General features: G+C 41.8%; 1 protein-coding gene across 1 annotated transcript in view; it reads left to right on the top strand.

Moving 5' to 3' along the window:
* Positions 1-12,940: 12,940 nt before the first annotated feature.
* rbfox1 (RNA binding fox-1 homolog 1) overlaps positions 12,941-22,986 on the top strand; it is a 294,065-nt gene continuing 284,019 nt past the window's right edge. Inside the window, exon 1 of the mRNA XM_041816738.1 lies at positions 12,941-13,008. Coding sequence (XP_041672672.1) covers positions 13,003-13,008 — 6 coding nt within the window. The 5' untranslated portion in view covers positions 12,941-13,002. The remainder of the gene's footprint in view (positions 13,009-22,986) is intronic.

Below are 22,986 nucleotides of genomic sequence, written 5' to 3' on the forward strand. Positions count from 1 at the left end.
TTTGGTTTAGAAGGGTTGAGTGAGGCTGATCTAGTGGATGTTTTTTTTGACATCCCTTCATACCAGAGTGTAAGTCTGTGGGTAGAGGATGGGTTTATTTTTGCACATAAAGAGAGCATGAGTGGTTCCATATGAAGCCGGTGTAATTGGAGAGGTTTCCTCACCGCTGTAGCAGATGAAGGCCATTTTCCTGCTGCATTCGAGATCATTCAACTTTCCGTCTGCAGACATCCCCACACAGGCCTGGTTTCCATTCAGGTTGTTTAAGTTCTTGAACTTGGCCACTCCTCTAGGGTCAAACTCCTCCTCTCCCAGCGACCACCTCCAGCTGTTGATGTTGTTCTTCAGTCCGATCCACAGGAGCCCATCGTGGTGTTTGTCAGCAGCCACCGTCAGCTGATCCTGCTCCTGCTGGTTGGTAACGGAGGCCAGGTCGGTGAACTTCTCTCTGCAGAAGCTCTGAGCTTCAGACCAGGTGCTGTTCTTCTCAACGAAGACGTAGAGACCAGGAAAAGAGACGGGCAGGAGGCACAGCCCTGTTTTAAAGAAAGAGGTTCCTATAAGTTGCCATTGAAGCAGGATTTGGAGGCACGCAGAGCCTTTAAAGATGACTTTGGTGGTGAATGTTCTCTGCCTAGCACACAGTGGAGAGCAGCGCTCTGAAGGAGCTGCCAGAACATTCCAGTCATGGATGCAGACCTTTAAGTCTCCCACTGTGAAGAAGCTGTCATCAATACTTTCTGATCAAATGCACAAACCTGATAGGAAGAGGAAACTCACAGCCCTCCCCTCCATGGAGGTGGTTTCAGTCCTTCAGCTGTGAGCGAATCAAAGACGGGATCGATCAGCAGACGTCCCTCCACATCCTGGTTTCTGATGAGAGGTTTAAAGATTTTAGTGTTTTCACTCATTTTCCCACCTTTTTGTTGCTTTTTGCCAATTTCAGGCACTTTTTCCCATTTTCCCCACATTTTTTGCAGCTTTTTTACCAATTTTAGTCACTTTTCACTCATTTTCCCCACATTTTGCCACTTTTTTTTTTTTTTTTTACCATTATTGCCACCTATAAGTCATTTTCTGTCATGCCTCACTCATTTCAAAGGTATGGCTCTTTGGCTGAGCAGGGTTGAGTAACACTGGTCTACACACTCCAGGTTAAGAGGCTGTTATCCTGAATCACAGTCCGGTCTTTGACTCCTCTGTCCCAGGTTCCTGACTTTCTTCTGTCCCCTCCAAACAAAGAAGTCCTGGTTGTATCTGCAAACATTCTCTGCCCTAAACCTGGACTCAGTCGTAAATATCAAACCTTTGTCGCTCTCTTTTCAGTGTCATCATTTTTGTTAACATTGTTGGGATTTTTGTCAGCAGATTCTTGGACCAGAGTCCAGATTCAGGTCTCAGATGTTGTTTGAAAGAAGAGCAGCTTACCTGTGAGAGCGCAGATGAAGACAACGATGAGGTTCTGCTGTGAAATCAGAGCAGTTAGCTCCACTGAAGCTTTAGATGCACCTCCAACCCTCAGAGACGTCTGCTCTCATGCTTCTTTAGGTAAATGCATGCAAAGATGCTGTTGAACTTTTATTTGCATCACGCTTGAATGAGGTCTAGTCCCCTTTCTGTCAGGACAAAATGCAAATCAGCATTTTACTGGTTTCACTGATTCAACATTGAGTGAAGAACAGAGGAACCCTGGCTGCTCCAGGAACCACAACTGAAGAGAATTTATCCTCAAAGAGCCAAAAAGCTGGAAAATACCAACTAACCAAAAATACAGAGCCACAATCTAGGAGGTGAAAGGTGGTGAAAACAGCTTTAACCCTTTAAAACCTGAGGTTCTGGACTCCTTTCTTATTTTAACCATAAAAGGCCCAGAAAATGTCCTGTGAGTACGTGCTTTTGCCCATTTTTCCACAATACTTAGAACTTTTAATAAATGGCAGTTACTTACATTTTACTGCATGTTGGGACGTCCGGTTTGTAGATGAGACTGTAGACAGCTAAAACGAGGAGCTCCCGGCTGAATAAGTTTAAAAAACAGAGAAAATCCTAATATAACTGGATGACGGAAAAATAATTAACATGGATAAAACACATTTTACTGCATGTTAAGAGTGTTTTAACAGTTTAGAATGAAAAAACAAAAAACGGGGGAACTTTATGCCAGAATCTCAGTGAGAAAAGGGGAAATTACAGTAATGACCACATGCTGGCTGTGAAGCACAGTTTCTCAGCTTTCAGAAGTTTGAATTTTTCCAATAACACAAACAGTCATGCAATTATGGTCATGCAAAGTGTGCTTCAACAGCGCGTCATTGGCGACATGCTAGGATTTAAAGGGTTAAGTAGCAATAACAATAAATTAAAGGTGGCAAAAATAGTCAAAAAGCAGCAAAAAGGCTTGGAAAGGGGCTAAAATGGGGAGGAAAAGTGAAAAAATGTGGCAAAAATGGGAGAGAAATGACAAAGAAAATGAGTTACAGGTGGCAAAAAATGATCAGAAATTGGCAAAATTTTGGCAACAAAAAGGAGTGAAAAAGGGAAGACGTGAAAAAGGTGGCACAAAGAAGTGGCAAAAATTGGGAAAAAAGGAAACAAGTGGTATTTAGTGATAAAAGTAGCTTATTTAGACAAAAAGTGGCAGAACATGGTTAAAAAAGGGGCAAAAATGGGATAAAAGTGGCAAAAACAGTTGCAAAGATGGGCAAAAATAGTAAGAAATGTGGTATTTAATGGCAAAAGTAGCTTATTTAGACAAAGTGGCAAAAAACTGTAAAAAAAAGGGTCAAAAATAGGATAAAAGTGGCAAAAACAACAGGAAAAACAAATGGTGATAAAAGGGCAAAAGTGGGATAAAAGTGGAAAAAATGGGGGACACGTTGCAAAAAGTGTAAAATGGCAAAAAAAAAAAAGAAGATACAATGGGTGTTTAATGGCAAAAGGGAGATTAAATGGGTGAAAAGTGGAAAAATTGTGAAAATGGCAAAAAGGTTTCCTTCTTAAAGGTTTTCAGGGGGAATAATATTTAAAATTAAGAAATAAAGAGCCACAAATCCTCACTGAAGAGCCACAGGCTGAGTATCTGACCTTTGACCTGGATTCATGCAGAAGGATGTTTGAACATTTATCTGCCAAAACTCATGATGCTCCGTCTGACGTCTGACATGGTCTGATGTCTTTGACCGCTCAGGCCTGAGGAGAACGCTGTGTGTGTGTGTGTGTGTGTGTGTTGGGGTGGTCCTCTGCTCGTAAAGACTCTTCATCTACCTCTGAAGTCCTGAGGTGAACTCTGTGTGTGTGTGTGTGGGTGGGTGTGTGTGTGTGTGTGTGTGTGTGTGTGTTGGGGTGGTCCTCTGCTCGTAAGGACTCTTCATCTACCTCTGAAGTCCTGAGGAGCAGACGGGTGGAGCTCCAGAACAACCACACCCCACAGAGGAAGGTGGAGATGAAGCTGTAGAAACATCCAGCAGGTCTGTGGGTGTGTCTGCTGTGATTGACGTTTCCTCCTCAGCCAATCACATCGATGAGCTGCCTCCCCCATTGCTGCACGCCTCTGTACATTTGCACAGATTGAAGCTGGCACAGCCCGCCTCCTTCCAGGAAAGTCTCCTCCCTCTGACGAGTTGCTCCAGCGAGTGGAAACGTCCAACGAGTCACCGACATGTTGGACGCGTCTGCAGGAGCTCTGTGTTTACTTCAAGTCTTCTTTAAGACTTTGGTTTGGAGGATTGGTGGGCACAGAGTCATGTGACTCCAGTCCAGCTGACTGTAACAGACAGTCTGTGTATGGCTGCTTATTTAAAAACCTGGCGGCTGATTGGACGAATGAACCCTAGACCTGTGTGTGGTGTAAGGAGGCCTTCCTCCTGGCAGAGGAGTCTGAACTCTGCTGAGGTGGTCCAGGATGGCTTCCACCTTCTGATTGGCTCTTAGCTCTTAGGAAGTTAATGGTCCATCTGTATTTATATGCAGAAATGTAGAATTTTAACCCTTTCAAGCACAATCAGGACAGAAACATCATATTCCAGGACAACCTGTTGTCAGATAAATATATGAAAAACTTGAAGGACCAGAAAGATCAAGTGGGGCAGCAAAACTGGGAGGGGAGGAAAGTCCTTGTCTAACCCAGGGGTGTCAAACTCAAGGCCCGGGGGCCAAATACAGGCCATGGCCCAGTTATACCCGGCCCACCAGATCATATTTTTATTCTAACTGGTCCACCAGTATGAGGTCTGCAGATTTCCTCCAGTATAAAAATGTGAACTTAACCTGGGTGATTTATAACATTCCTGATGAGTCATCAAAATTATAAATAGTAAAGAGTAGAAATAATTTGATTAAAAATCAGGAACTTGGAAAAGAAATTTGTTTTCATTTCATATTTTCACTGTTGTATCTCACAATTATTACTCAGAGTTATGGTTTTAACTTTTTGTCATTTTGACCTTTAAGAATCACAGTTTTTAATTTGGAGTAAAACTTTGATCTTTTAAACTCATATTTTTTTACTTTATCTCAAATTTTGACCACAAAAACTCATCATTTTGACTTTTTCTCTTGTATTTTGACCTTTCAGATCTACAATTTTAAATTCTAAGCCGTATTTTGACCATCAAAACTTGATTTGAATTTTATTTCCATATTTTGACCTTTAAAACTTTTTTGTATTTTGACCTTTTCAACTCCGAACTTTGACTTTTATATCTTATTTTGACCTTTAAAACTAATGATAAGGAATTTTATCTTATTTTTTGACTTTTAAAACACAAAATTTTAAATGTTATCCCATATTTGACCTTTTCAACTCATGATTTTGACTTTTATCTCATCTTTTCACCATCAGAAATTATGATACCACCTTTTATCTCATATATTTTCCTTTTAAATACATTATTTTGACTTTAAATGTCATGTTCTTACCATTTCAACCAACAAGTTTGAATGTCTCATCTCAGATTTTGAGCCTTTAGACTTATCATGTTGACTTTTTAAAGATCATTTATAATCAGTGCTAATCGTTTACCTGCGGTTTTCATTTCTGGTGAAAACAAGGTTGATGTTTTAAGGTTAAATATTGACCCTGTCAGGAGTCCGGCCCCTGCTGTGACTGAGTCTGGCACCCCTGGTCTAACCAGTCTTATCCTTTAAACCCTGAACCGTCCGTCAAACTGATGGTCCCTCCTCCCCTCACCACTAACCCTGAGATACTTGGACTCCCTCTGCTGGAGAAAAAATGCACATTCACTTAGCTTTAAACCTGGGAACTATCAATCATTAAACAACAGAGATGAGATCATTTCAAACATCAAGTAAAAAGTAAATATTGAGAGGAAGTAGCCAGTATGACTGTTAGGTCTCCCTGTATCAGTGTCAGGAGAAACTAGAGACATATAACGACAATGGGTAGGTTTAAAAACTCCAGAGGGACAAAGACCTGAGTCTGTTAAACCCAGAGACTGGACCCTGATAAACCCAGAAAATGGCCCCTGATAAACCCAGAGAATGGACCCTGATAAACCCAGAGACTGGCCCCTGTTAAACCCAGAGAATGGACCCTGATAAACCCAGAGAATGGACCCTGATAAACCCAGAGAATGGACCCTGATAAACCCAGAGACTGGCCCCTGTTAAACCCAGAGAATGGACCCTGATAAACCCAGAGAATGGACCCTGTTAAACCCAGAGAATGGACCCTGTTAAACCCAGAGAATGGACCCTGATAAACCCAGAGACTGGCCCCTGATAAACCAGAGAATGGACCCTGTTAAACCCAGAGAATGGACCCTGTTAAACCCAGAGAATGGACCCTGATAAACCCAGAGAATGGACCCTGTTAAACCCAGAGACTTTTACCCTGATCTTTTCACCATCAGAGATTATGGATACCCTGTTATCTCATATATTTTCCTTTTAAATACATTATTTTGACTTTAAACCCAGAGTCATGTTCTTACCTGATTTCAAACCAGAGAATGTCTCATCTCAGATTAAACCCAGAGACTTATCATGTTGACTTTTAAAGATCATTTATAATCAGTGATAAACCCAGAGACTGGTTTTCATTTCTGATAAAAACCAGAGTTGATGTTAAACCCAGAGAATGGACCCTGATAAACCCAGAGAATGGACCCTGTTAAACCCAGAGAATGGACCCTGATAAACCCAGAGACTGGCCCCTGATAAACCAGAGAATGGACCCTGTTAAACCCAGAGAATGGACCCTGATAAACCCAGAGACTGGCCCCTGATAAACCCAGAGAATGGACCCTGATAAACCCAGAGACTGGCCCCTGATAAACCCAGAGAATGGACCCTGATAAACCCAGAGACTGGCCCCTGATAAACCCAGAGAATGGACCCTGATAAACCCAGAGAATGGACCCTGATAAACCCAGAGACTGGCCCCTGATGAACCAGAGAATGGCCCCTGATAAACCCAGAGACTGGCCCCTGATAAACCAGAGAATGGACCCTGATAAACCCAGAGAATGGACCCTGATAAACCAGAGAATGGACCCTGATAAACCCAGAGAATGGACCCTGATAAACCAGAGAATGGACCCTGATAAACCTCAGAGACTGGCCTCCTGATAAACCCAGAGAATGGCCCTGATAAACCCAGAGACTGGCTCCTGATGAACCAGAGAATGGACCCTGATAAACCCAGAGACTGGCCTACTGATAAACCCAGAGAATGGACCCTGATAAACCCAGAGACTGGCCCTGATGAACCAGAGAATGGACTGATAAACCCAGAGACTGGAGAATGGCTAGTAAACCAGAAAATGGCCCTGATAAACCAGAGAATGGCCCCTGATAAACCCAGAGAATGGCCCCTGATGAACCAGAGAATGGACCCTGATAAACCCAGAGAATGGCCCCTGATGAACCAGAGAATGGACCCTGATAAACCCAGAGAATGGCCCCTGATGAACCAGAGAATGGACCCTGATAAACCCAGAGACTGGCCCCTGATAAACCCAGAGAATGGCCCCTGATAAACCCAGAGACTGGCCCCTGATGAACCAGAGACTGGCCCCTGATAAACCCAGAGACTGGCCCCTGATGAACCAGAGAATGGCCCCTGATAAACCCAGAGAATGGCCCCTGATGAACCAGAGAATGGACCCTGATAAACCCAGAGACTGGCCCCTGATAAACCCAGAGAATGGCCCCTGATAAACCCAGAAAATGGCCCCTGATAAACCAGAGACTGGCCCCTGATAAACCCAGAGAATGGCCCCTGATGAACCAGAGAATGGACCCTGATAAACCCAGAGACTGGCCCCTGATAAACCCAGAGAATGGCCCCTGATAAACCCAGAGACTGGCCCCTGATGAACCAGAGAATGGACCCTGATAAACCCAGAGACTGGCCCCTGATAAACCCAGAGAATGGCCCCTGATAAACCCAGAGACTGGCCCCTGATAAACCAGAGAATGGACCCTGATAAACCCAGAGACTGGCCCCTGATGAACCAGAGAATGGACCCTGATAAACCCAGAGAATGGCCCCTGATGAACCAGAGAATGGACCCTGATAAACCCAGAGACTGGCCCCTGATAAACCCAGAGAATGGCCCCTGATAAACCCAGAGACTGGCCCCTGATAAACCCAGAGAATGGACCCTGATAAACCCAGAGACTGGCCCCTGATAAACCCAGAGAATGGACCCTGATAAACCCAGAGACTGGCCCCTGATAAACCCAGAGAATGGACCCTGATAAACCCAGAGACTGGCCCCTGATAAACCTATTTTTTTTCTCCTCACTGTCATGTTTTTTTGAATTTTCATATCCAGCTGTTAGCAGAAGGACGACCTGATCTCTGTGTTCATAGAGATCATTAACAGATGTTCCCTCACAGTCACACAGTCATGATTCACATTCATCTCTGAATTTAGATTTAGACTGCAGCTTTAATCAGAGCAACAATAACACGACCAAATCCTCATTTATATCTTCATCTGTAGCAGAAAGGAAAGACTGCACTCCCTTCAATGATTGAACTTAAATCTGTCAGCCTAATCACTCTTCAGTGACAGTCTGTCATTGCTGCTGCTCCGTCTCAGAGGCTGTGAGTGAGTGACATGTTCTCACAGCTTACATCACTTTTAACCACACTGTTGATGCAGGACAGGAGAGAAGAAGAAGAAGAGGAGGAGGAGGAGCTTAAAAAAGCTCAGTTTCTTGAATGTGTGCAGTTCTGATGCTGTCCTGTTGGGGGCAGGCTGGGAGCTGTCCATGGTGCTGAACAATGACATTCAGAGGCTCAGGATCTCTGCAGGTGTGAATTTTTTCTATTTTCCCTTTTTTAAATTTAATCTAGGAGTGATCAGCTCCCAGAGGAAGACTGATGTGTTGTTCCTTTAGGTGTTCAATCCTTTTGGTGAATAACTTATTCCTACAGTGGCCCTTAAGGCCCTCTGTAAAAACATCAATGATTGCAAAAACATTTCATCCTATGCAAACATATTTCATGAAACACAAAACATTCCAATTAGCTGTTTGCAGTCATGTGATCCAGAATTCGTGCTGGTGGTCAGGACGTGGAGGACAGCCTTAGGGAATGAATGGGGATGGAGGAAAGTTCATACTTCACAGCTCTGAATGGATCAGAGTGTTTCTGTATAAATATGACCCTACACTTAACAACTCAGCGCTTTCACCACAGTTTAACTGATTTACTGGAAGATGAGGTGATCTGTATCACAACATCTCAGTCCTGCAGACCTCCTAGAGTGGTCTTTCCAGCTGAAGGGAAACAAGAGTCTAAACCAGGGGTGTCAAACTCAAGGCCCGGGGGCCAAATCTGGCCCATGGAACGACTATATCCGGCCCGCAAGATCATACTTGTATTCTAACTGTCCCACCAGTCTGAGGTCTGCAGATTTCCTCCAGTATAAAAATGTAAACTTTACCTTGATTATCTAAAATTTCCTTGTTAAGCCATAAAAATCTGAAAAAGTCAAGAGTAAGAAAGATTTTATAAAAAGTCAAGAATGTGGGGAAAGAAATTAATTTGGGTTTTAATCCTTTTTTTCCCCTCAATTTTTAACTTCAAGATTACAACTCAAACTGATGATTTTTACTTTTCATTTTATATCTTGAACCTGTTCAACTCATAATTTAGACTTTATATGTCACTTTTTTATCTTTTAGATTCACAGTTTTAAACTTTAAGTCATATTTAGACCTTTTCAATGCCTTAGTTTGACTTTTAAACTCATGATTTCAATTTTATTCCCATATTTTTACATTTTAAATTAATAAGTTTTACTTTTTCTGTCATATTTTTTACCTTTTAGACTACCAGTTTTAAATTTAACTGATTTTTTTTTTTTTTTTTTTTTTTTTTTACTTTTTAAGTAATCATTTTGAATTCTAGCTCATATTTTGACATTTTTAACTCCTATTTTTTAGCTTTTTAATTCCATATTTTGGCCTATCAGACTCACAATTTAAAATTTTAGGTCATATTTTGACTTTTAAACTCATGATTTTAAATTTGAGCTCATGTTTTGACCTTTCAAGTTCATGATTTTAACTTTCTCCTCATATATTTTCTCTTTAAAAATATTATTTTTCAATTTTTTTATATGGCGTTCTGATCTTTTGAACTATTAAGTTGGAATTTTTATCTCAGATTTGAGCCTTTAAATTTATCATTTTTTACTTTTATTGAATTTCCAAATGATTTATCATCAGTGCCGTTTTTTTAATATTTTAATACTTGTGAAATGAGGTTGACAGTTTATGGTTAATGTTGGCCCTGTTAGGCTCTCAGGTTAGACCTGAATCCAGAATCCGGACCCTGCTGTGCCTGAGTCTGACACCCCTACTCTAAAGGATGCCTAGACCTGAACTAAGAGTCTAGCTGAGCCCTGTTGACATCCAAAAATCCTCCTAAAGTCTCAAACAGTCTTTAATGTAAACACTAATGTTCTATTATCAGGATAAACCTTGAATATGAGCCGTTCATGAATGAGTCTGTTCTACTAAATGACTCTTTAATGTGAGCCGTTCATAAATGCATCTGTTCTACTCAACGACTCTTTAATGTGAGCCGTTCATGAACGAGTCTGTTCTACTCAACGACTCTTTAATGTGAGCCGTGCATAAACGCATCTGTTCTACTCAACGACTCTTTAATGTGAGCCGTTCATGAACGAGTCTGTTCTACTAAACGACTCTTGAATGTGAGCCGCTCATGAAGAAGTGTGTTTTATTAAATGACTCTTTAATGTGAGCCCTTCATGAACGAGTCTGTTCTACTAAATGACTCTTTAATGAGAGCCGCTCATGAACGAGTCTGTTCAACTAAACGACTCTTGAATGTGAGCCTCACATGAACGAGTCTGTTCTCCTAAACGTCTCTTTAATGTGAGCTGCTCATGAACGAGTCTGTTCTTCTAAAGACTCTTTAATGTGAGCCGTTCATGAACGAGTCTGTTCTACCAAACAACTCTATAATGTGAGCTGTTCATGAACGAGTCTGTTCTCCTAAACGACTCTTTAATGAGAGCCGTTTATGAATGAGTCTGTTTTATTAAACGACCCTGTAATGTAAGCCATTCATGAAGAAGTCTGTTCTACTAAACGACTCTATAATATGAGCTGTTCATGAATGAGTCTGTTCTCCTAAACGACTCCTTAACGTGAGCCATTCATGAATGAGTCTGTTCTACTAAACGACTCTTTAATGTGAGCCGTTCATGAACGACTCTGTTATTCTAAACGACACTTTAATATGAGCCGTTCATGACCAAGTCTGTTCTTCTAAACGACTCTTTAATATGAGCCGTTCATGAACGAGTCTGTTCTCCCAAACGACTCTTTCATGTGAGCCGCTGTAGCTAGCTCCTGTTTGAGTGCCAGTTTCCTTTCCTCCATCTTTTCTCCTCATTTAATCCACTTTTAAAAAGCTGTTCAGTCAATAAGAAATGGAGTCAGACATCCAGAGATGTATGATGTAGTCCTTTTCCTGAAGATGGACCAAAATATGATATCAAAAAATTCTGTGGTAATGAAAAAAATTGTCTTTAAAAATACCCAAAAAAGTCCTAAAATATTCCCCTAACGTTTCAGGAGGTTTATTTTTTAAAAGCCTAAAGATTTACATAAAAGTTTCACCAAAATTCCTGAAAATTTTTGAGCAAATTCCACACAGAAATTTTAATCAAATTAACAAAATTTTTGCAGATGAATCCCCCCAGATTTAAAGGAAAACTTCCAAACAAATTCTCCCCAAAATCCAAGCAAATTCCTGAAAAAATCCATGAAAATTCTGGGAAACTTTGAAGAAAACTGCCTACCTGAATTTCCAATAAATTCCCCAACATCTGAGGATTTGGGGAAATTTTCAAGAAAATCCTGAACATTTTTAAGGAAATTCCACAAAAATTCTAATCAAATAAAACATTTTCCAGATAAATTCCTTCACATTTCAAGGAGAAATTCCAGACATATTCTCCCCAAAATACAGGTAAATTCCTGAAAAAAATCCGTGAAAATTCTGAAAAAACTTTGAAAAAAACTGCCCACCCAAATTTCCAATAAATTCCCCTCAATCTAGGATTTTCTTTTCTTTTCTTTTTTATCAAAGCAAACTCTCCAAATTAAACAGAATAGGCCCCAAATTTTCAAGAAATTCCTGAAAATTCCGAAGGTCATTCTACATCCCAGGCCAATTATTTTCTGGACACTTGTGTCTGAAATTCTACCAACAGATTTATGTCCATGTAGAAAGTCCAAATGTAAGGGTGTCCTGGGCAGTGTTGGGGGTAACGCATTACAAAGTAGTCCGTTAGAGTACTCAGATTACTTTTTTGAAGTAACGAGTAACGTAACGCGTTAGTTTTACAATTCAAGTAATCCCGTTATAAGTTACATTTTCATAAAGTATTCCGTTACTGAAAGAAAAATCCCACATGTCCTCTCTCTTCCTTGGCTTCAAAAAAAGAGAAAGAAAAAGAGGACGCTCCTGTTTGTCCTTCTCTCTTCCTGTAGTCACCTTGGCACGTGCCAGCGGAAGGTAAACATTCTGTGCCATTAGGCGCGCATTGTTAGCTTGTTGAGCCAGTGAGATGACAGAGAGGACAGCATGGCTGTGGAATTTTCCCCATTATGACGGATTTTTGGATAAAAGGGACAAGAGCAGCATCCTGGTGAAACGTAAGTTTAAAAGCTCCGTTTGCTTTTAGTCAGTCAGCTGCAGCTGTTCCAGTTACGCACGGTTATGACGCACAGCGTTGGAGTGATTCTGTCGCCTCTGCTCAGCTTGTTGTCAGATTATGAACTTGTTAAAGAGCTGTAAAGGTTTTCCTGTCTGTAGGTGGTGATTTAAGGCTGCACAGATACAGATTACAGCTGTAAATGAAGCTGTACATCAGCTTTAGAGTCTGCACATTCAAATGCAGAAGTGCGGTCCTTATCTGTCGTTTTTACAACCCAGTGGCTAAAGGGTTTTAATATTTAGTAACGCAAAAGTGCTCTAACGCGTTAGTTTTAGAGGGAGGTAACGCAGTAACGTAACAAATTACTTTTCTCAGTATGTAACGCAGTAATCTAACGAGTTAGTTTCAAAAGTAACCCTACCCAAAACTGTTCCTGAGTGCACACAGGGTCTCAGGGGGATCAGCTGGTCCTGGTTTGTTGCTGTAGTCCCTCACTGTCACCTAAACTTCGAGTTTATCAGGCTACTGAATATTATTATGACCCTTAACACCGCCAATATCCTACTGGATTATTGCCCCGCCCATCTATATGACGTCACGTCGCTGAGGGCGGGTCGTTTTCCTGATGTGGATCTTTCTTTTTTTCATTCTACCTTTCTGATTCCCATTCATCTCAACCCGGTCTTTTATTTTGAAGGGTATTTCCGGTATGTACATCTCAGTGTCGGTGTCTTGACTTCCTCGGCTCGGTGTGAGCAGCAGAGGGAGGCAGAGGGAGACACTCAGCGGATCCGTCGGCGTCTCTTCTCCGCGGAGCTTCAGCGGCTGAATGCAGGTGAGTGAAGCCGAGAATGAGTGGTGTGAGGCGGTTTGAGGGTCCGCGGAGCCCCGCTGGCTGTGGAGCCTGTGTGGCTCAGGTCTTCCTCTGTGAGGGGGGGTCTTCGGGTCTGTGCTGGACCGAGAGGCTGAGGTGTTACCGTGCAGGTGTCTGCAGACTCTCTGTTCCCTCCGTGATGAATTGTTGCAGCTGAAGTTGTTTGAGGCGCTGCTGCTGAAGAATGGAGGAAGTTTAGATTGCATCATGTTGAGCTGAAGCTGGAAGGTCTCTGTCCGGTCCGGTTCCTCCTCTGTGGTGGCCCAGCTTTAGTCCCAGTCCAGTTCTTCCTCTGTGGTGGCCCAGCTTTAGTCCCAGTCCAGTTCTTCCTCTGTGGTGGCCCAGCTTTAGTCCCAGTCCGGTTCTTCCTCTGTGGTGGCCCACCTTTAGTCCCAGTCCGGTTCTTCCTCTGTGGTGGCCCACCTTTAGTCCCAGTCCGGTTCTTCCTCTGTGGTGGCCCAGCTTTAGTCCCAGTCCGGTTCTTCCTTTGTGGTGGCCCAGCTTTAGTCCCAGTCCGGTTCTTCCTCTGTGGTGGCCCAGCTTTAGTCCCAGTCCGGTTCTTCCTCTGTGGTGGCCCAGCTTTAGTCCCAGTCCGGTTCTTCCTCTGTGGTGGCCCAGCTTTAGTCCCAGTCCGGTTCTTCCTCTGTGGTGGCCCAGCTTTAGTCCCAGTCCGGTTCTTCCTCTGCGGTGGCCCAGCTTTAGTTCCCCTGGTCTATCTAGTCATCCCTATGAGGAGGATTTAGTCTTTCTGTCCTAACTTTAGAATATCTGATCCGATGCTTCCTCTGTTGGCCCAGCTTTAGTCCCAGTCCGGTTTGATAAAAGTTGACTCTTCCTTCAGCCTGGGGTGTCAAGCTATGGCCCAGCTTTAGTCCCAGTCCATTTTAAATCAGCCAGTCCGGTCTAGTCCCAGTCCGGTTCTTCCTCTGTGGTGGCCCAGCTTTAGTTCCCCTGGTCTATCTAGTCATCCCTATGAGGAGGATTTAGTCTTTCTGTCCTAACTTTAGAATATCTGATCCGATGCTTCACTTGCTTTGTCACTGTTTGATAAAAAGTTGACTCTTCCTTCAGCCTGGGGTGTCCAAGCTATGGCCCGGGGGCCACCTGCAGCCTGTGGTTGATTTTAAATCAGCCTGCAACAGTTAGTAATCTCTGGATCAGTAAAGACTGAGGGCTGACAGCAGCAGATCTTCTGCTCTGAGTTACAGATCATGTGACTACAGTCGTCTTCATCAACACTCCTCTAAAGCAGGGGCGTCAAACTCAAGGCCTGGGGGCCAAATCCGGCCCCTGGTGCAGATAAACCCGGCCCACCAGATCAGATATTTTTATTCTAACTGGTCCACCAGTCTGAGGTCTGGATGATTTATAAAATCCCTGCTGAGTCATAAATATTAGAGAAAGTAAACAGTAAAAGTAAAAAAGTCAGGAGAAATTTGTGTTTTTTCCCCGTGTTTTCAAAGGTTAAAGGTCAAAAGTTATGGTTGACAATTTATTTCAGATTTGACTTTTTCTCTCATATTTTTACCTTTAAGATTCATAATTTTACATTTTAAATCCTTTTTTGACCTTTAAAACTCATGATTCTGACTTTTATGTCATGTTTTGACTGTTAAATATTATGATTTTGAATTTTATCTCAGTTTTGCTGACCATTTCAACTCCTAACTTTCACTTTTATCTCATTTTTCACCTTTTAAAGCTCATGATTTTTAATTCTATCTCATATTTTGCCTTTTAAAAACATTATTTTGACATTAATGTCATGTTTTTACCTTTAAAAATTATAAGTTTGACTTTTTAGCTCAGATTTTGAGTTTTTAACTCATCATGTTAACCTTTAACCTCACAATCATTTAGGTTGACAGTAATGGTTTAATGTTGACCCTGTTAGTCCCTCAGGTTAGACCTGGAGCCAGAATCTGTGACTGAGTCTGACCCCCCTCTGAATGTGGCGAGAGCCGTCGGCATCTGGTCTCTCATCCTGACCAAGGCTAGAGCCATCGCTACTCTGATTGGCCGCCCTAAAGTCGTCATCAGTGATTGGCTGTTTGTCTTGTCGGTAATGTAAAGCTCTGATAGGCTGGTTCTGTCTGAATCATCAATCATCTCTGAGCCTTTGTTGGATTGTTGTTACTGACTCTGAAGCAGCAGGGGCCCCAGCATCCTGGTGTTTCCTGTGTGTGGCCCTCAGAGATGAAGCTGGGGCCCCTCAGCTTCACCGTAGCGCGTGAGCTTCTCCTTTTGCTACAAACGCCTCCAAAAACGACAAACTATCAGACGTTTGTAGCTGAAAATGCTGCAAACAAAAGGAGCGTTGTGCAGATTGCACACTTTTCCAGCATATTTGTGCAGTTTTCACAGTTTGCAGGAATAAAGCTTCTCTCTGATTGGTAACGACGGTCTTTAAATGGTTGTCAATATTTAGTCATGAATTATCAGCTTTAATATCAGAGTTTGACCCTGAGGAAGGGAACGTTGCTCCTCTGCAGCTCCAGCCTCTGTTCCAAACATTTAAACTGTTTAATTGAGGAGTTAGTCTGAACTTTTTCATTTTTACATTCAATAAATTCTCCAGAATGGTCTGTGAAGGACTAGTTGGTGCATATTCTGTTATCAGCTTAGTAATAATCTGTAGTTTTCTGCACCGTTGGTCAGTGTGGAGGTTGTATTGGTGGTTTCGATGACCTTAGTTTGGGGTTATTGTGCATTTTAAATGACGTGGTTCTCGTCTGAGCTGATTCTGTCTCTGGTGATAGAGGCCGGGCTGTGCAGATCTCTGCACCCATGTTTCCTGTGAACATGCAGAGCGAGCAGAGCAGCGGTGTCTGTTTTGGTGGCGTTGGAGGCAGGGACGGCGTATCGATCGGCTCATGAAGCTGTTTGTGAGGAAGCGACGATCACACGCTGACAGACTGTGAGGCTGTAATGAGCAGCTCACACCGAGTCCTGCAGAGAGGATTTACAAGCTCCTCTAAATGTTTACAAGGTTTGAGTTAATATTGGAAGAGCCGAGGCAAAACACGTCCACCTGCTGACGATCCAGCCCGCCGTGAGCGTCAGAGCGCTCTGTTTGGATTTCACAGGATGTCTTCTTTGCATTTCTCTGCAGGATCTACAAAAATCAATGCAGCAAAAGCAGCAAAAGCAGCAGGGCCCCTTCTTTCTCTGCATGATTACAGTTTCAGACCACATCTCAATAATATATGTGTGTGGGGCAGATGGTCTTATGGTTTGGTTGAACCCCCATGTACCCAGCTAGCCTAGGTCTAAGTCTGGTATGTGGCTCTTTGACTGCATGTCATTCCCCACTCTCTCATCCCTGTTCCTGTCTCTATCTGCTGTCCTGTCTCTGTCGATAAAGCTCAAAAACAGTTCTTTAAAAAACAAACGTGCACCAAAGTGCATACTGTAACGGTACTGTCTATGTGCTGGTAAGCTCTGATATGTTCATATGTAGTATAAAGATACCGTCAATGTGCTGGTAAACCCTGACGTGTGTATTTACACTGTAAAGGTACTGTCTATTTGCTGGTAAACCCTGACGTGTGTATTTATACTGTAAAGGTACTGTCTATTTGCTGGTAAACTCTGAGGTGGTTATTTATACTGTAAAGGTACTGTCTATTTGCTGGTAAACTCTGAGGTGGTTATTTATACTGTAACGGTACTGTCTATTTGCTGGTAAACCCTGACGTGTATTTATACTGTAAAGGTACTGTCTATTTGCTAGTAAAGTCTGACGTGTGTATTTATACTGTAAAGGTACTGTCTATTTGCTGGTAAACCTTGACGTGTGTATTTATACTGTAAAGGTACTGTCTATTTGCTGGTAAACTCTGAGGTGGTTATTTATACTGTAAAGGTACTGTCTATTTGCTGGTAAACTCTGAGGTGGTTATTTATACTGTAAAGGTACTGTCTATTTGCTGGTAAACTCTGAGGTGGTTATTTATACTGTAAAGGTACTGTCTATTTGCTGGTAAACTCTGAGGTGGTTATTTATACTGTAAAGGTACTGTCTATTTGCTGGTAAACCCTGACATGGTTATTTATACTGTAAAGGTACTGTCTATTTGCTGGTAAACCCTGACGTGTGTATTTATACTGTAAAGGTACTGTCTATTTGCTGGTAAACCCTGACATGGTTATTTATACTGTAAAGGTACTGTCTATTTGCTGGTAAACCCTGACGTGTGTATTTATACTGTAAAGGTACCGTTTATGTGCTGGTAAACCCTGACGTGTATTTATACTGTAACGGTGTAGTCTATTTGCTGGTAAACCCTGATATGTTCATATGTAGCGTAAAGGTACCGTCTATGTCCTGGTTAACTGTGACGTATGTATTTATACTGTAAAGGTACCGTCTATTTGCTGGTAAACATGCGTTTTAATGTTTCTCTTGTAGCGTTTTCCTTCTTTCGTTTGCTCTTTAATCTCTCGGCGCCCCGGCACGGCGTGGTCGGGGGAGTTTCCTGGACAGGAAAACGTTCACACATGCCATTATGTTTGGAAGAGGAAATAAATGTCCAACACTCCCTCCACTACAGGCTGAATGATATCTTTCATCTCTCATTATTAATATTTGCGCGGCCGAGTCAACACGCTCCCTCTCTCTCTCCTCCTCCTCCTCGCCGTCTCGGGCAGCAGCAGATATTTCTCATCGCCTTTATTTGTCTGCCAGCGAGTGATTAAAATGTGCCTGCTGTGCCTCAGAGGAAACACGGGCAGAAACATCAGCAGCTGAGCCCACAACATGAAGACCTTTGTTACATGCTGATGAGCTCCACGCGGACACAAAAACCCTGACAAGAGACCGTGTAGAGCCAGGACCCGGTCCCTGTTAGACTTTAGGAATAGCAGGCGAGCCGCCCTAACAGCTGAGTTTGATCCAGAACTTTAAACGCACATACGTGCCGTCCTTTCAAAATAAAAGTAAAGCAGAGCCATCCTGAAGATTGTTCCACATGCACGTTAAAGGGTGTTTCCACTGGGTGCATGTCGGCTGTGTGACGGCTGAGGCACACGTCCGCGCCGTGCTTTCATACCAGGCGTGCGTGCTGCGTACAGCTCTGTCTGTTTCATCAGTGTTACCTCGGTAAATCTCCCTACAGAGATTCACTGCAGAATACAAACCAGCAGTTCTTCACAGAAATGCCAACTGGGCTTTTATTTTGAAAACCGCAAGTTTAACTGTGCTGTTTATTTTCCCTGTGATGTTTTCTGCTGATGAGGACGTGCACAGGCCTCCATTTGTTTTTCTCTGGTCTATTTTGGCTGAGAGACCTTTAAAAATACCCCTGCCTTTTGAGACAAACAGCAGCTGCGTGGAATGCAGCGTGCACGCCACCAGTGCAAAAACCACGACTTGTTAACGTGCACGACCAATGAAAATCAAGCTGTCACTCAGCTGTCACGTGGCCGCCAAGCAGCCAGTCTGAAACAACCGTACGGTAAATGCAGGAAATATTTTAGTTTTCCAACATTATTTCACCTCTGCAGCCCTCTAAAGTACGCGGCTGGCTCCTCATAGTGGCTCAGGTTTGATCATCAGAAACTACAGGACACGGTGTAAAGCAGGGGTGTCACAGAAGGGGCTGGATTCTGGATTAAGGTCTAACCTGAGGGTCTAACAGGGTCCACATTTAACTGTCAACCTCATTTTTACCAGAAATCAATTATGGGGGAGAAAACTGGCACTGTTGATGGATGATTCTGAGACTGAAAAAGTCAAAATGATGCTAAAAGGCTCAGAATCTGAGATAAAAGCCAAACTTGTTCATTGAAAAGGTCAAAGACAAACTAAGATGTTAGAATAATGCTTTTAAACGGCAAATAGATAGAAAAGAAAGTCACAATCATGTTTTTAAGGCAAAAATATGACTCAAAATTTAAAACTAGGAACCTAAAAGGTAAAAATATGAGATAAAAGTCCAAATAATAAACTGAAAAGGTCAAAATATGAAATCAGAATAATGTTTTAAAAAGGCAAATATATTAAAAAGAAAGTCTCAGTCATGTTTTTAAGTTAAAAATGACTTTGAATTTAAAATGGTGCACCTAAAAGGTCAAAATATTCAATAAAAAGGGAAAATGATAAATTGACAGTCAAAATATGAGATAAAAAGTCAAAATTATAAGTTGAAAAGGTGAAAATATGAAATTAAAGTCCAGAAAATAGGTTGAAGTCTTAATTGTGCAATAAAAATTTTAAAAAATGAAATGAAAAATACAAATGAATTTATTTTCCCATGTTTCTTTTTATCTAATTATTTTGTTGACACTTTTATGACTTAAGGATGTTTGGTATCATCCAGGTTAAGTTTACGTTTTCATACTGGAGGAAATCTGCAGACCTCATCATTTAGGGCCAGTCATAATAAAAATATCATCTGGTCTTGTGGGCCGGCAGTAACTGTACCACGGGCCGGATTTGGCCCCCGGGCCTTGAGTTTGACACCCCTGGCCTAAATCATGAAAATGTGTTTGCAATATTTAAAAAAGTGTGTTGGGCTGGAGAGGGAACCCTGTGAAGAGCTGGTTGTCAGAACTGTTCCCGTCTCCGTCTGATGGTTTTCATTAAAGCCGGCCTAAACCTTGATTGGTTTGTTTTCTGGCGTTAAATCTGCAGAAACAGAGACGCTTCCTGTCTGTTTCTGTCAGATGTCAAACTGTGAGCGAAGGCGTCTCCGTCCTGATCGGCCTGACGCGCTCCCACGGGGCCAGTCGCTCCTCCCCGCCGTTTGGGAAGAAGAAATTGAGCATTTGTGGAGGTTGCTCATTGTGCGGGGTCATTAAGGTCCCTGACTGTAATCAATAGCAGTGTCAGTAGGTGGGATCCAGAGCAGAATGCTAACCAGAGTGTGTGTGCTTGTGTGAGCGTGCGTCTCCAGCAGAGGTGGAGCAGCCTTTCATGCCATGATGGATTTGCTCTCAGATGTGGGCTTTTGAATCCAGACACGGTTTGCAGTGATAAACAGGCATTAGACTAATCTTCATGGGCTTCACGGTGCACGAGAAGCAGCATCCAACGCTCCCGTCACACCGTGATGAATGGAGTGTGCCGCCGTCATCAAAGTCTATCTGCGCGGCTGACAGTGATTTTTGTCAGTTTGGGGTCATTTTCCTGCTGCATGTAAATGAGCCGCTGGTTATTTTAGTTTTCTTCAGGTTGAGCTGGCTGATTGGACCGGTTGTTTGGAGGCTTTGAATGCAGGAGAGCGTCAGTGGGGTCGTTACATCTGCACAGGAGGGCTTGAGAAGTGTGCACGGTTCATTCATCAGTGTCAGCTGACATTAGAGCGCTGCGTCGCTGCACGCTAAACTGATGATGTGTGCTGAGTGACGGCGCACAAACAAACAGTTTAAATGTTAGAAAAGTCACTCTAACAGCTGATGTTCTGGTCCAGACTGAATCTGAATCTGCAGGAAAGCGTCTCAGTGAAACGACCCCGACACGTGGACCAGCTGACTGCTCATGAGGAAGAACGCATGCTTTCCTCAGCCTGGTCTGTCAGAGTCCTCAACGCATCCTAGGAGTCTACATCAGTTCCCAAAGTGGGGTCGGACCCCTTAGGGCACTGATCATCAACTGGCGGCCCGGGGGCCATCTCAGGCCCCCCAAAGCTTCCTGTCCAACCCCTAAAGATCAATAAATTCAGAAAGGAGGAAAAGAAGATGTTGTGGTTTAAAGAGTATCCTTTGGCTTTAAATGTCTGCAGCTGTTAAATCCATCCCACAAACAATGAATATTAAAACAGTTTTAGAATGACTGAACATTTGATCTGTTCTACTGAAATTTACTCTCACAATTAGATATTTAAAAAGGGTTAAGGTTGGCAGAAGTGCTGATAAAATGACCAGATAAAGTGGTGAAAAGGGCTAGAGAGCAGCAAAAATGGGTGATAAGTGGCAACATGGGCTGTGGAGCGGCACAAAAGGACAAAAATGGTAGAGAAAGTTGTAAAAAGAGGTTAATATGTGGCAAAAACTGGTAAAATAGAAAAAAGGGGCAGAAAGTATCAACAATTGGTTACAAATGACAAAAAATAGTGCAAAAAAATCATGAAAAGGGGATAAAAGTGGCAAAAAAATAGATAAAAGAATGGCACAAAGGGGATAAAACATGCAGGAAAAGTGGTTTAAATAGGTTAAAGAATGGCAGAAAGTATCAAAAATACATTCAAAGAGGCTAAAATTGGTTTTAAAGTTGCAAAAATTGTTCAGAAAATGTGATTAAAAGGGGTTAAAAAGTGGTAACAATAGAATAAAAGTGGCAGAAATGGATAAGAGTGGCACAAAGGAGATAAAACATGCAGGGAAAGCAGTTCAAAGGGGCTCGAATCTGGCAAAAAAAAAGGGTTAAAGAGGCAACAAGGGGCAAAAAGTATCAAAAAGGGGTTAAAAGTGTCAAAAATGAGTTAAAACTACTATAGACAGTCTCTGGGATTTTCAGCGGCCCAGTTCTGTTGTTCTGTTGCGTTATAGATAACAGAGACAGATCTCACTGAAATGACTAAAAATGTCCCGTAGAAATATAAATACTACTGCAGTAATATTTCAGTCAGACCTAAGTATTGATTTGGTTTTGTTTATGTGAAAGTCCGGCCCCCAGAGTTTCTGTGGAGACTAGATCTGGACCTTGTGCAGATGTACTTGATGACCTCTGACCTAGGGGTTGTGAGACTAAGAGGACCGCTGCATGTCCTCCAAAAAAACTAAACATTTTGAAATTATTTCAAATTCTATGTTTTACTTTATTGTTAAATTCTATGCATGAACTAAGTTTATTTGAGATTTATGCTGAAATAAAAGTCAAGATAAATAAATTCTAGTGATGCACGGTTGGTGAAAATCAGGCTGATGTAATTTATTCATTTATTTATTTATTTTTTTTGTTAATTGGATTATTTTTGTGATTGTTAACTTCCTCATCTCAGCCAGGGAACAGAATGATTTTATTTTATTAAACCAGATTAATTCTAACCTTTCTGCTTTCACTTTAGACCAGGGGGGTCAGACTCAGTCTCAGCAGGGACCGGATTCTGGATTCAGGACTAATCTGAGGGTCTAACAGCATAACAATATTTAGCACTGACAAATGATTTTAACATTTAAAAAGTTAAACAGATCAGTTTAAAGGCTCACAATCAGAGAAAAATAAAATTATTACTTCAAAAAGGTCAAAACATGAAACTGAAATTGAAAAATAATGTTTTTATAAAAACAAATATGTTAGAAAAAAAGTCAAAATCGTAACTTTAAAAGGTCAGAATAAAAAAATAAAATGTGTACTCATGAAATTAAAAGTCAAAATATGATTCAAAATTTTAAATTGTGAGTCTAAAGGGTCAAACTATGGGATTGTGTAGTCAAAGTCTGGAGTTGAAAATATGAAATAAAATACAAAATAACTGGTTAAAAAGGTCAAAATATGAATTAAAAATTAGAATTATGAATCCTAAAGCTCAAAATATTCTATGAGAAGTCAAAATTATGAGTTGAAATGTTCAAAGTATGAAATAAAAGTCAGAATCCTAAGTTTGAGTCCTGATTGTGAGATGCTAAATTGAAAATGTGAAATTAAAACACACATTAATTTCTTTACCCACATTCCTGACTTCTTATCTAAATATTTTTACTCCTTTCTTTTTCAGATTTTGTGATTAACAAGGAAATCTTAAATCATCAGGATAAGTTCACATTTTTATACCTGAGTAAATCTGCAGGGCTCAGACTGATGGGACAGTTAGAGCAGAAATATCAGATCATCTCAGGGGCCAGATTTAACTGTTTCACGGGCCGGATTTGGCCCCTGGGCCTTGAGTTTGACACCTGTGCCTTAGAGGATGCTGATGGACGAGAGTAAAACCGCGCTGCCAGACAGTAGCCCGCTGTCGTGGTGGGAAACGTTCCGGTCCAGGTATCCTCTCCTGT

The sequence above is a fragment of the Cheilinus undulatus genome, linkage group 21 (genome assembly GCF_018320785.1).
Source record: "Cheilinus undulatus linkage group 21, ASM1832078v1, whole genome shotgun sequence".
NCBI lineage: Eukaryota > Metazoa > Chordata > Actinopteri > Labriformes > Labridae > Cheilinus > Cheilinus undulatus.